This window comes from Pagrus pagrus (assembly GCF_965226575.1).
Source record: "Pagrus pagrus genome assembly, chromosome: 20".
Classification (NCBI taxonomy): Eukaryota; Metazoa; Chordata; class Actinopteri; order Spariformes; family Sparidae; genus Pagrus; species Pagrus pagrus.
In genome coordinates, this window is record NC_140207.1 from 15,532,853 (window position 1) to 15,547,635 (window position 14,783).

At 40.4% G+C, this 14,783-nt stretch overlaps 1 protein-coding gene across 5 annotated transcripts in view; it reads right to left on the reverse strand.

Moving 5' to 3' along the window:
• LOC311249393 (uncharacterized protein) overlaps positions 1–14,783 on the reverse strand; it is a 96,957-nt gene that overhangs the window by 31,598 nt on the left and 50,576 nt on the right. For 4 of the 5 annotated variants that reach the window (XM_084340399.1, XM_084340401.1, XM_084340402.1 and 1 more), the window contains 10 exons: positions 14,343–14,522; positions 9,052–9,135; positions 8,500–8,667; positions 8,221–8,304; positions 7,273–7,440; positions 4,521–4,751; positions 4,190–4,420; positions 2,168–2,269; positions 1,808–1,884; positions 1,321–1,465 (listed from right to left, as the gene is read on the reverse strand). In XM_084340399.1, coding sequence (XP_084196525.1) covers positions 1,321–1,465; positions 1,808–1,884; positions 2,168–2,269; positions 4,190–4,420; positions 4,521–4,751; positions 7,273–7,440; positions 8,221–8,304; positions 8,500–8,667; positions 9,052–9,135; positions 14,343–14,522 — 1,470 coding nt within the window. The remainder of the gene's footprint in view (positions 1–1,320; positions 1,466–1,807; positions 1,885–2,167; positions 2,270–4,189; positions 4,421–4,520; positions 4,752–7,272; positions 7,441–8,220; positions 8,305–8,499; positions 8,668–9,051; positions 9,136–14,342; positions 14,523–14,783) is intronic. The other variant, XM_084340400.1, reaches the window with a different exon arrangement.

The window sequence follows — 14,783 nt, forward strand, 5'->3', positions numbered from 1 at the left end:
AAAATGTTGCCTGAGCTGTTTGGCGTAGGCAAACCGATTGTGTTAGGGGGTTTGCAAGGCAAACAGAAGTCAACTCTACATATTATAGATTAACAGAAAGTCCTTCACAGCAGTAATGGATAGATTTATGTTTTTATAGCCACATACTTATGGCCTATTAGCATGATTTGTGACATCCCAAATAGTGAAAGGCCATAGAAATGGTGCCAGGCTGCCAGCCTGACTTCAGTTTACAGGGGGGGTTTGTGCCCAGTGGCAGAAAAAGTAGATGTGGCACAGTAGGTGTGAGGTTTATAGGGAACCTATCTAATATATGGTGTCATTATTCTAAAGACACTACATTATGAAATGAACATTTAATTCATAATGATAGGTTGAGGCAAAAAAAGTTGTCAATTGTTTAGTTATTTTAAGTAGAAGACATCTGTTATGAAACAGTTAAACCTTTAAAATGATACACATTTGCATTGTGTATGTGTCTGTAAATAACAAATTAAGATTTCATTTGTAAAAGCAGATATCTCTATTTTTATTAATTTTCCTAAATCATGATGATGGGTTGTTTTGATTAAGAATGTTTTTTTTTATCTATTATCTGTAGATGTAACCTTCAGTACATGTGTCCTTACACGACACAGGCTCATTATGTGATATTCCACAGGGAACAAAGCTGGATTAATGGACAAGACCTGACAGCTATACCACTGTCGCCTATGTGTCTGTGTGTGTGTTTGCGAGAATGAATCGTGTGTGTATACATATGATCTGGGTAGGCATGACATATGTACCACTTGAATGTGCCAGAGGACGCACAAATTAATATGTAAAATCAAATGTTCCCACTCCCACCTACACATTGACTACACTACACACACACACACATGCGCACACACACACACGAAAATGATGTGTCTATGACTGCCAGCAATGTTGGCACTCTGCCAAGCTACAGTCACCACTTTGAGTAATTTGAATATTTAGTGTCCCATTGAGCTCTTAATTGGAGTCAATTTCACCAGCCTTGGCACGTTTGGTGCTTTAATTAATGGCAAGGCAATTTGTTTCTGCCAGGCAATCACGGGACAATCGCATGAGTGGTGGGTGTGTGGTGCTGGTGGAGGTGGGTTGAGTACTCCTCTTTAAAGAACTTGAATTGAATCTCAAGAAGCTCATGTTCTTAGCCTGAGATGCATGCATACAGGCAATATTTTAGGGTGATGCAGAAGTGGGAAAAAGAGTGGAATGAGGGGGAAAAGGTCAAAATAATATGGCTGTCTCTACATTAGAGGACAGGTCAGTGGGTACGCATTACTTCCATACCTTTTGGGTGTCCGCCAGCTCAAGCTCTAAGCGTGTAACTTCCTTTTTCAGACTTTGCATTTCCTGTTCTAGCTGGCTGCAACCGCTCATGTGTGCGTGGTGGGACGCAACAAGACTCTGCTTTAGACCCACTTTTTCCTGGGCTCTACGGGAAGGAGAGGAAAACGTGACCGGCCTGTCCAAACTGTTAGGATATGCATGGTACAAATGAGCACAGTGAAAGACAAAAACATGTCTGCAACATGAAAAAAAAGACCAAAATAAGAGTTTAGCAGTATAGGGGGAAAAAAAGATTTAAATAGGTTATGTTAAATGTTCCATGCAACACATAGAGTGTGCTACTGTATGCCATTTGGCAAGTGAGACTGTTAAGAGAATGAGAGCGAGTAGGGGGGTGGAGGCAGACGGGAAGGGCACAAGAGGAGAGACAAGGACAGGAACCAGGATCAGCAGAGGAGAATGAGAGTTTTATAGACTCAGTTATTACTGTCTCTCCAGCTCTGACTTCATCTGAAGAATAGCCTTTTCACACTCTGCAAGGCGCTCAACCTGCTCAGTACAGCGCTGAAACACACACACATGCAGAAACAAGCACACACACACGATTAAAAAATATGTAGGTGCAGGAATGTAGCTTCAATTTTGTGTTAAAGGTGAAACTACCTTCAAGTAAGTATAACTCTTTATTCAGATGTACCTCTGCCCTTTTTGAATGTAAGTAGTCTGATTCTTCTATCTGACTGCATCTGTTAGTAGTCTATGAGATATACAGTGAATATCAGCATGATATGCACAAAGTGTTATCTGTAATGTGTAACCTCAATGTGCAGAACAGTAGAAATCTCACCCTCTGCAGCTGTTGTCTGTGTCTCAGCAGACTGTGATACTCCTCGTCAGAACGAGAATGACTCTGTTGATACAAGTGTAGGTCACACTCCAGCACAAGTTTCTACGAGTAGAGAGCAAGTGAAAAAGGTAGAAAGAGAGAAGAAAAATAGATAACATTTTCAGCATTTTCATAGAATAATATCAGTCAATGATACACTGAAAATGTAACAACCAAATTCCAAACAACAGCTGATTTAAAACAGAAAAAAATACTCTTAAAAAAGCAAAGCCACAAAAGGGGACAAGCTTGAAATGAATTGCATTTCAACAGATTATATGCGTTTTGGTTTAATAAAAAATGACAATGACACTGATGTGCCCTTAAGGAACCACATCATTATACATTACACTCATTATGTGAATTGATTTGTTGCATCGCAGAGCACAGAGAGGCTTGTCCTCGATGTTCCAAGCACAGCTGACAAACTCCAACACAGCTAGCATCACATTAACAAGTGAAGTCAGAAAGTACAAAAGGCAGTAGCACCTCAAGAACTTAGCATTGGTCACTTAATTAAAGACCATGTAGCTCATTGTGTTTCCTAAATGTATGGCAGAATGTATCACTACCCTTAATCTTAGTCTATTAGCTGCTCTCCTTTATATAGGCAAATTACGTAACTAATTCAAAAGTAGTGACTTTGTAGGAAAGGAGAGAAATTTGACTTCTTGTATTCATCTTTATGTTACAGTGAAATATTCCGTAGTCAGAATACAAATGAACCAGAAAAAAGATAGCATTAAGATACTATATTCAAGCTATTGTGTAAGTTTCCACTTATTTTTCTCATGCTATAACCTGTACATTGATTTTATATTCATTCTTTAAAATCTAAAAAGTATTTCACTTTTATTTTTCAATTTAGATTTTCTTATAAACAGGGAATGGGGACATTAGTGATTTTCAGGTCAGATGAGCCCAACAGTGGCACAAGGTAGAGAATTAGCAGGACGTGAAGCTCCATAAGAACTCTTAACCTCTTGATAGGCGCCTCACAATCAAAGTCATTAGCCAGTGTAATAAAGGGCCTGAGATACAGCCATTCTTCAACAGCCTAACTCTTTTATAACCAACAGATTAAAGTTGATTGGATTAAAATGACATTCTGCCCGTCTGACCTTGGCGGCAGCAGTTAAGTTCATCCAAATTAAATTTCTCCGTAATAAAGATGATTCATTTGTTGCCTGACGTAGTAAATATAAAACAGAAAGAAAAAGGAGAAAAGATTAAGTGACACACGCCAGTGCACACGTGCACAAACCCACACTTGTACACACACACACGCACACACATACATGTGTACAATGACTCATGCACACACAAAAATAGACCCATGCACGAGCTCACACATTAGTGGAGCTGGCGAGCACCTGGTAGCGCACACAAGAACACGAAGACGCCCTCGACACTGATGCACGTAAGCCGATTTTTCTTGTTGGGAACTTCCTCGTCTTGAGGTCACATGAAAACTTTATCCTGAAAAAATACACCGCCATAAAGATTGTAACAACATTCATTTCTTATTCTCCCAAGCAGCTTCGTTGATTGATACATGGAAATATTACAAGGAATTAGTCTGTATAATGAAGCACACAGTTCCAGGTGTTTTAAAGAGACATATTATGTACATTTTCAGGGTTATAATTATATTTTGGGTTACTACTAGAAGAGGTTTACATGCTTTAATGCTCAAAAAACACATAATTTTTCTCATACTGTCTACAGCTGCAGCACTTTGTTCCCCCTCTGTCTGAAACGCTCTCTTTTAGCTCCTGTCTTTTTAAGGACCACCCTCCTGAATACCCAGTCCGCTCTGATTGGTCAGCTCACACATCCCTGACCCAGCACTGCCAACAACAACAAAGTAGCTGTGCAAAATCAATTCTGACATGACAAACTAGCTGCGAGGCATTACGTGTATTTATGCCTGCGCGTATGTATTCTGTCTACATACTGTAGTGTGTCCGTTCTTGTCCTGACCTGCTGTTTGTGTGTGTCCACCTGCTCCTGCATGGATCCTATCAGGCCTTTAAGGTGGTCTGCTTTTTGCTGACTCTCCCAGAGTAGATTCTGATTGGCCTGGAGCTCGTCCGTCATCTGGTCGAGAGCCTCCTGTGAATTCTCCCATTGGCTGACCTTTTCCTGGTACCGCTGCGCCAGCTCAGCTAGCTCTTCCTTCACCAAATGAGTTGCTGATTGGGAATCTCTTAGCTGAATAAGGTATGTAGAAAAGGATTAAAGCTGATGAAATCTCAAAGCAAGTAACAGCCCATAATGCCAATATACTATATTACTGTAAACTAAGATCTACCTGTTGCTGTGAGAACCGTAGTTCCTCTTCCAAAACCTCCACCTGCCCTTGCACCCTATGCACCTTCTCTATAGCTGCTGTGTACTTTTGTTTAAAAATGGCTGCAGTTTCGTTCTGCCTCTGGGCTTGCAAACTGGCATCTTTCAGCTCCTCCTTGGCTCCTTCAAGCTGCTGATGAAGAAGTTCCATCTCAACCTCCTGCTTCTTAAGCTTCCCTTCAAATGTCTCGACCTGAAAGCAAATGCAGTCAAATGAAGAGCCAACGTTGATGGGAATAAACTGTTGTGTTTTATTTAAGTGGAACAGCCGTAGCCTGAAGGTTTAGTAGAGTGACCGAAGTGCTGCTTTTTTAAAGGAGAGTAACACTTGGACTCGCTCGTGTACTGTATACTGTAGGTGCTCTAGAGAAAATTTACTGAACAGCTGCCAACTGTTAAAGTGTAGAGTGTTACTGTTTATATATTAGTGCATTTATGTGGTGTTGAAATAATCCGAAAAATTTGAACGCTGCCTCAATTCAAAACAAAAACTCAAAAAGTAAGCGAAAAACTTTGGACACGATTTGCTGACTTCAACATCAGACGCACAGAAACACAGTAGTAGTAGTAGTAGTTTGAATGATGATTATAAACATTAATTAACATATTGAATATCAAATTTGTGCTCATGAGTCATTTCTAATGTGTTTGTAGGTTTAACCATTAGTTGCTGTCCATGTAGAGTGACCTGGTTTAGAAAAATGTATTGGTGTTAACCCTGATAACAGGTCAGGTAATGCTATATTTAAATGGTTTTAGAGAATGTGCTGGTGTAGGAACAATTCTGGGACAAAATCACTTAATAATAATATAATGTAATATAAAGTTTCAAACTGTAGTTCTGCCCCTTTCCACGAGCTCTGTTCTTTTAAATGATTCGTCTACATAAAAAAGTTATTAATATAACCTTGAGAAAAGCTCATGAATACACTGACTAACTCCCCTAACTCGGGAAAGAAGTCTATCCAAGGAGTAAGTGAATGCAAGGACGGTTGCAAGTAACTGCCGGAACTTATTGTATGCGCACATGAAGAAGGATAAATAAACTGAAACTATTACATCATCATCATCATCATCATTATAATGCCATAAAATCTAACAGTGAAACAGGATACTTGAAATTATGCTTCATCGTGACTAAATGTTCCTGAAAATACTGAAATTGATGCTAGTTTGGTGTAATGGTGTAACATATCATGCTGCTCTACAGTAACCTCGCTCATAATGAAAAGGGAACCAAGGAAGTGAAACCAAGCTTAATCCCGGTGTTACACAAGGAATCCTACCGTAGCTCACCTTTCAAGCAGAGAGGTTGAGAAAGTTAAACCCGCTCTAACACTCAGCCTGAGTTCATCCACATTAATCCCGCTGTAATCTGGATCAGAACACGAGGGTTTACAACTAATGACAGCCAACTAGTTAGATTTCAGCGGTTCGCTGCAGCTTGGTTTAACCAGGGATTAGCTGGGCCCATCAAGGACTAACGCTGGGTAGGAGGCAGCATGACTGAGTAGAGAACTTGCTCATGCAAAGGAAGAAAGAGACATAAACCAGAGGAGAGGAGAGGATGGAGGAGCACCATCAACTTTCATTCCCTGCTCTCGAGTCAAAAACTGAACAACCTGTGTAGGTGTGTGTGTGGACTGTTTAAAACCATTGACTCAGCCCATGTACACTTGATTTTACTCAGAGTGTGATGGCGAATGTTTTACCCAAGGTTATGCAAGGTAACAGATTTAAAGTCACAGACACAACATGAAGTTAGTTGTCATATGCCAACTTAACCTATAATAAATGCTTATAATTTTTTTTTTTTTTTTTAATGCATTTACTACCCTACAATCCATACACTAATAGTGGATTAAGCGTTTCTTTCTGTCGCAGGATGAAAGGCCTTATAACGAGGCTTAATGGGAACACCACGGCTTTCTTGTGACCATAATCAGGAGCTTGTGCTTTGGGGAAACAAACAACCATCATTAAATATGATGGAAGACAAATCGCTTTGACCCTAATTTGGCCTGCCGTTTGAGCATTCATGGCTGTCACATGACTACCCAAGTTGACCCTTGGTTGATAATAACTTTATTCTACTCTTCTTTTGTTTTTTTATTCTCTTGATCTATCTTTCCCTCTCCGTACTCGTGTTTGGGTCCAATTGGATGTGAGAGGTTGACAAACAGAGGGGTCATCTTGTCTTGTTTGTTAATTCAGATGATGTAGACGGGAATCTATGTAAGTTGACTGCAAAGAAAAGCTTGTCTGCCAGAAACGGGTCAGTTTGTTGTTCCTGGCAGAGGACTGACTACTTGATTGTCTGCTGTGATTTAGATCACTTGCTCTCAGACGGATAAATGCACACCATTTTTCTTTTTATGCCGTCCACTAGATTAGCACCGTAGATTGTTTCGCTGTAGTATCGCGGCTCAATTGATTGACAACTGAGCAAGCAAAAGACTTCTCTGCGGCTATATTCTGCTGACTTAAATTGTCCTTGAGCTTCTCGACCTCTGACTCTCAATCCTTCAGGCTGCTCTGCATTTGTCTGAGCTCAGAATTCAGTCGGCTGTGAAGCAAGACGCTCTGCATCAGTCTCTCGAGCCTGTTTGACAGCTTCCAGGTCAGAGTTCAACTGAGATTTCACCAGAGATTTCACCTGCAAGGGAGGTGGAGATGAGCGCAGGTGAAGAGGAGAGGTAAAAATGTGTCCTTACCTGTTGCTGACTAATACAGAGCTGACCATGTAGCTGCAGTTGTTCTTTCTCCTTCTGGTCTTTAAGCCGTTCGATATCTCTGACCTTCTCGTTCAACTGACAGGCCTCTTCCTGGTGCCTTGTGACCTTGTGTTTCAAGTGTCTTACCTCACCCTCCAGTGCTGCCACCTAAGCAAGAAGAAACAGAAAGTGAGGAAAACTGAGAGGGACGGAAATGGAATAACTTTATGTAGGAACACAGAGCGTGCACACAGACAGACAGAAAAGACAGCGAGGGGGCGGCAGTAGCCTAAAAGTGAAGGGAATCGGGCTTGAGTCAGAGAGTTTCCCAGTTTAGTCTCAGGACCAGCTGGGAAAATGTGGGCACAAGCAGACATGAATGAGTAACGATTCCCCTTTTCCTTAGCTCCAACTTTCGAGGAGCCTTTGAGCAAGGTGCTACGCCTCCCACTGCTCTAATGGAGCTGCTCAGCAGCCAACAGTAGAAGACTGCTGCTGGTTTGGGCACTTCCCTCGAGTGGATGTGTGCAACTCTGTGGGTGTAAAACAGGTCATCGTTGGAAAAAAAAAAAAGACACAAGGGTGCTCATTCAACCTAGCCTCGGCATATGAAAGGAAAAAACAAAAAATAGTAAGGCAGGTTTGAAATCGTTGTAGTGCTACCTACAATTGAATTTAAGCCCTGAGACAAATTTAAATCCCAAAAAACAGAAACAAATCTGAAAAACCAAAACTATTTTTCACGGAACATAGCTGGGAGACCTTAAATTTACGATATTAAACCAGTATGATATTTTATAAGCTGGACACAAATCTTTTAAAACTACAACATTATAACCTGAAAATACACTCAAATCATGAACAGATAATCAGAAAACAGATATAGTATAAGTGACTATCCATAGGAAAATAGCATATCAACATACAGACACAAACAAGCCACCACACCTGTTCCTGTGTCTTTTCATGCTTTTGTTCAGCTGTCTTCATTTCGGCTCTTAACTGCAGAATTAATTGATCTCTGCTTCGAACCTACACACAGAAAATACACTTGAAGAAAATAAATAATAAATTGCATGTGCTGGAATCTGAGCCCATAATGTGCGTGCGTTTGGTTGAATATTGGGTTAACAATGTAAGATTTGGCTGCATAGCTCTGACCTACGCATGCATGCAAACACACACAAATACATGAGCACATGCACACAGAGACAGAGAGACATGGACCTCCAGGTGCAAGGTGTGGAGCTTCTCATGGCTCAGAGCCAAATCTGCCTCCAGCCTCTCTTTGGTCTGGTTGAGGTGGACACATTCTCTGCCCCGGTCCTCCATCTTGGCTCTCAGCTCATCCCTTTCCTCGCACAGTTTCTCCGAAGCCGTCTCTCTACGGAGCAACTGGAAAATATGCGGTACAATGAAGCCACTCAATCAGCACTATAATCTCTGAGTTCTTCAAAACACCCACAACAAAAAATATACAAAAATAAATAACATCATAATCAACAAGAGTAATAAAATGATATTAATTCTAGCATCCCAAAACCTCAACATTCCCGCAACATAATCTAATACACAATACATGAAAAGTCTAATTCAATTAATTCTGATTCAATTTCCATTTTAATAAATGGAACAAAAGCTACATTTATTTGATAGTGGAATCAGGTATCAACCTTTTAACACAGTTAACATTAATATGAATCATGAGCATTAAAAATAATCTGTTTTGTGAATAATGAAGATGTTGTTGTTTTTGTTTAAATTTCTTTTTGTTTTTACCTCGTTCTGACATTCAGAGTGCTTCTTCTTACTCTCTGTGAGCTCCCTCACCAGTGTGCACATCTTAATCTCCCTCTTCTGAATCTGGAAAACAAAAACAGATTTCTCCTGCTTGAAGGATGTCGGACACGGCACATTTTTTTTGACAAAGTAACATTATGTTAAGGGTCATATCTCCCAAAACAATCAAACTGTATCTCAGGAAACAGGGGAACTTAGGTCGCTGTTTACAAAACTTGAGATAAAATATTCCAGTCTTGTTTTCATATTTGTGTTTTAGGTAATGGTGGTGGTGGGTGGATGACGGCACATACAGAGAAAGGGTTGTTTATGTATCTTGTGAGTATACAGTATGTCTGAAAATTGCTTGTGTTTGTCTGTTTCCTTGGTGACCTCCCCTAATTACCCACTTCAATTCTATGCCAAATCAGTGCGTGTGAGTGTGTGCATCTGCACATGCTTTCATGTGTGTGTTTTGGGAAATGTTTTTGGACTTTCTTTTTTTTTTTTATCTCATCTGTTTGTGTTTACCGAGTCTGTATCTTGTAAAGCTTTTCGTCTGTTTGGGGTCAGTCAAAATGGCCAGGTATCTGCTATTATGTGCTGGTTTCTTGAGTTTTTTGGGATATTTTTGAAAGCACTCATGTCTTACAATTAAATTTGATGCTTAGTTTCATTTATTTATTTTTTTAAAGCTTTTAGGAGTTGAAAGGAGAACAAGGTACCAGGACAATGGACTGTTATACAGTTGAGTTCATTTTCTGGATATCTTGAATAACATGGGGATAAGACCACAGCCTTGTCTTACTCCACAATGTTTAAAGATAATAATGATTAATAATGAAAATGTATCACCAGTATACACTTCTGATTTGGACGTAGTTTCCACTTTCGTTTTATACCAACACATAACAGCCCGAGCCAAACACTCGCTCTCTCCCTCCCTCCCCACCTCCAGTCCGTCCTGCATGATCCAGGGATTGTTTTGACCAGAGTTGAGGGCTCGTTTGTAACTGTCCAGGGGGATTGATGGAGTTAACTTGGCTCTTTGACCTCTCACCTCTGGCTGTCAGCGGTCCAGGCTCGCTAAACACACTAAACCTGAGCTACGGCAAGGGGAGGGAGAAAGAAAAAAAAGAACACTGCATGCACACTGCCATGCACATAGCAGCTAAATCACAAATGAGTGCTCATGTAAGCACTCACAGAGGTGGCAAAGAGCTGGAACCTTGGACAGGAATAATACAGGTTGTGTTTTGCATTTCAATGGACCTCAGACAAAAGAAAAAAATGACCAGAGCAGTCATTGTTGTTACAAATGCAAGTCATTCCACTTACCCATAGCAAACACAACACTTACTTCCTGCCAATTTTTTTTTTTTTTAAATCTTAGCTTGATTTATCTTTGAGTGTGCATGTGTGTGTGCGTGAATTCCCAATGTGAGCGTGTGATAGGCAGAATGGATGTTGATAAACACCGGAGGATGTCGTGTCAAAACAGACAACTTGTCAAAACGACACACTAACTAGGTCAATCACAAAGTTTAAGGAGAAACTTTGGAGTGGATCTTTGGTTTATGCATATCTCTACGTGGATGTCTACGTGTGTGTGTGATAAGCTTCTGAACGAATCTGCAGGAGGGGACCTCCAATATCGAAGGTATTTTTAAATCAATGAGCTCTTAAGTGTATCTCAGTCTCAATGTGTTCACAGATACGCACGCACACAACACACTCAGCGCAGATAGAATCCCTACTGACAGGCAATGACAAGATAAAGAGAGGGAGGGAAAAAAAGGGGGGAGAGGACGACAGGAGGGGGAGAAATAATATTTGAACAGTTGGGGGTGGGTGGGGTTGGCGACGAGGGGAGGGGGGGATGAAAGGCAGAAGTGGCAAGGCAAGAGAAGAAATGAGCAATAAGCGAGATCAAGAGAGAAAGCAGGGAGAGAGAAAAATCAGTAAGCTATTCTGACGGTTGTAAAGCATTGTGAGCAGGACCAATGTTTGTCCAAGTCCAACCTTGAAGGCTTGAACAACCTTCACACAATGCTGCTTACCTTCCACTGTACCATGCTTTCCATCATCCTTTCAATCTTCTATGCCTTCTCACTCCCACCCAGGCACCCTTGTCCGTTTTAGATAATATGCATTTTGAATTTTTTTACCCTAATGCGCTTTATAGAAGAACCATGAGTGCATTCTTTTTACACTGAAGCCCCAGGGGAGAAGCTGGAGACACACCATGTTTACAATGAATCAAATAATTGGACAACACGCAATGAACAATTCAACTGAATTCAAGCACACGGCACTGAAAATGAGTAACACAAGCTACCCTGTTAAAACAAAATGGTAACACTTTACAGTAAGGGTACATTCATTAATATTAGGTAGTACAGTAATAAAGAAGAAGTGAAGTGAAGAAGCTGTTTATCCTGTCCGAACATAACTAAGATGCAATGGCCAAATTTCATGGCAACAACTGTTCCAAATATAATGGCCACGGCCCAGTCTGTTGTGAGTTGACAGCTCTTCCCACCGGATCAAAAGGTGTCTCCCCTTATCTCAACTTTCCTTCCTCCCTACAACCTACAACCCCTCTACATTTTTCCATGCTTCTCACACTAAATCCATCCATCTGTCTAACTCGTTCCCCCCTCTTCTCCCGCGCGCCCCCTCCGGTGTACATCCATGACCTGAAACTTCAAAAACGGAGCCTCAAGAGAACTGCACATGTGACTTTTGGTTCTGAGAATACGAAGCAGATCATCTCTGAGACAAAGCCCCTTGTCATGTTAATGGCTTCACTACTTTCAAGTTTCTCAGTGGGGGGAGTCTGAGCCAGTATAACACTTTAACCACATGTTAAAACTAAAGCAACATCTGGCCATTTGCATGATGATGATGTGTGCGCTGTGTGTTGGTGAGATGGAGGGAACTACTAATAGAGATGGAGAACAAGTTAAAAGGGATACAGATAAATAAAGGATAAGGGATTAAAAAGACATTAAGAAGGATTTTGTGCTTAAAATGTTATTTTTTGGGGAAAAAACATGCAAACATCTGCTTTTATTTAGGGAACTTCCTCTTTCATTTTTGATGTGTTCTACCAAAAGAATCAACAGCTGATCATAACTGAGCTGGAGATGTGTTCTGAATATAAAAATCAGTGTTTAGTCAAGGATTATTTCAAATGTTAATGATTGAAATAAATTGAAAAACTTTGATTATTTCATTGATTTATGAAATTTCACAATACTTCCAGCAGTAGAGTACACACTACATCATAATAAAATGATGTAGGATAACAATTTGAATGTACCATTGTTCATGTAAAATGCAGGCTTCTTTCCTATCTGAGCCTTTTTGGAGAAACCAATTTCCCACTGATTAGAAGAGCATTGTTAAATAGACTCTCACAGATATAGACAGATATAGCCGTCGAGTGGTCAAGTAGTCTGACCTCTATAACCCTCCCGACTCAAGTCAGACCAGTGCTTCCTCTCCTCTACTTCATCTTACGTCCCAGCAGTTTCAGAGAATTAGACATGTGAAAAAAGTGAGTGGACTGCTTTCCCTCTACAGAAAAGGCAAATGGCTTTCCTATTCTTCTGAGCGACAGAGTCTAAGTGAGAGGGGGAGAGTGTGAATCAGAGTACATTTCAGACGAAGGAGAGAGTGTTGACAGTATTTGTTCAGCTGTGCTAATGTTAGGACATTTAGGGCTGCAGAAGAAAATACTTATCACAAAGTTCTCTCGGTTTCGCTTACATTCAAGTGGGAGCAGGCACACTCGCTCTCTTTTACACACACCTACTGCTACCACTGTCCATACAATGATGGACTGAAGTGTGCAAGAGTGAATGCAAAGCTGTAAATGTGTGCGCCCATGTGTGGGTATGTGTGTGTGTGTGTGTGTGTGTGTGTGTGTGTGTGTGTGTGTGTGTGTGAGAGAGAGAGAGAGAGAGAGAGAGAGAGAGAGAGAGAGAGAGAGAGAGAGAGAGAGAGAGGAGCTTGTAATAGATCAGAGAAAAAACAGTTTCAGTGCATAAAACAGGGCCAGATGTGAAGCAGAAACCAGATCCCTGTACAGAGTATGATGATCCATCCCTTGGCATCATCATACACAACTTCATGTACACATGATACACATGTGCACATACAGTTAATCTTACACAGTTCTACAATATTTGCCAACAGCTTATCCTACAAGACCTGTGAAATCCTGATGCAACAGCTCGCTCCCGATATGCAGGATGACGACTGAATTAACACTCACTCCAGTGAAATAAAGAAGGTCAAAAATATGCTCTATAATTTTTTATCAAAATGTGTAATTTTACTAAAACTCATTGACTCTCATATATGAGTTTTAAAGGATGTAATCTTTTTAATGTGCACTCTACAAACTGGGAGACTGTTCCAACAACACCCTCAATGATAGCAACCGAAATCCTGACCTTAACCCTAACCCTAAAAACATTCTGCAATGAGTATTGTCAGTGAAGAGGCTTGCCAGTGAAAAGGACTAAACCTCATGTGTTGCTTCTCCTTTTTATATATCCAAGCCCTTGAAATTTCACCAATGGCTTCATGAAAAGTATCTTTCCAAGCTGGTTAATTGAAGGTTAAATACAAACCACTGAGCAATAACATAAGCTTTTGATACGTGGCAAAAAGGGCAGAGGATAGAAGGTCTAAAAAGCAATACAGCATATGAACATGTGCATTTGTTTTGTGTCACTCTAGTCCTAGCTGGGAAAATAAAAAAATCCCATTTTAGCGGAATGATCAAAATTTTTGGCAAGTCTGTCTTCGTCAAAAGTGTGTGTTTTTAATAAGGCTCTAAATATCAGAACATCCCATTACCCATTATCTAAAACCTTATTATCAGCCCCATTGTAGAAATAGACAATGCCTGTCACAGAGAATATTACATTTGAAAATTGAATATTTAAATGAATCCCTCACCTGTGCGACCCTTCTTATCAGCCCCATTGTGGGAAAAGACAATGCATTACATTAAAGTGAATATTATATTTCATCTCCATCCTGTAGAAATTGCGTGTTTTCAGTTTAACATTTTTTTTTCTGACATTGTCCACTCTATGTAGAAAATGTTTCATGACCTTGCGAGCAAGCAAACTCGCAGATAGTGTATCAACAATACAACAACAGGGAAGTCACATGTGTTGTCCCACTTAACTATTACAATAACATTGCAAAGTTTTGAAAGAATGTATATCATTTAATATTAGAATGAAGACCTTGAGGAAGAAATCAATCACCTTCTTTTCAGTGGTGTGACGCGTGTGGGTCAGTTCCTTCTGCAGATGCTCCATTTCTTTGTTGGCATTGTGCAGCTGCTCCTGGATCTGCTGCCTCTGCTGTCTTTCCGTGTTCAGAATGGTGTTGGTCTGATCCAGGGATTCACTGATGTCACTCAACGTGCACTCACTCATTTGTAACTGAGGGTGATTAGAGATAGAAAGAAGAATAAGTGGAGTAAGGCTGAGAGAGTCACAGTCAAATGCAGGCAGAAAGCTGTAGAGAGAGCTGAGGTGGAGAATCAACAAGATACAAACAGAAGAAGAAAGTATAGTTTAGGGATGTTTGCCCCTGCTCTGTCTCCATAGCAGTGAAAAGGAAATCATAAAGGCTTTGTGCCAGGCTGGGGAACCCTGCAGTTACTGCTTAGACTCAGGACCAATAAAACTGCTTGACTACAT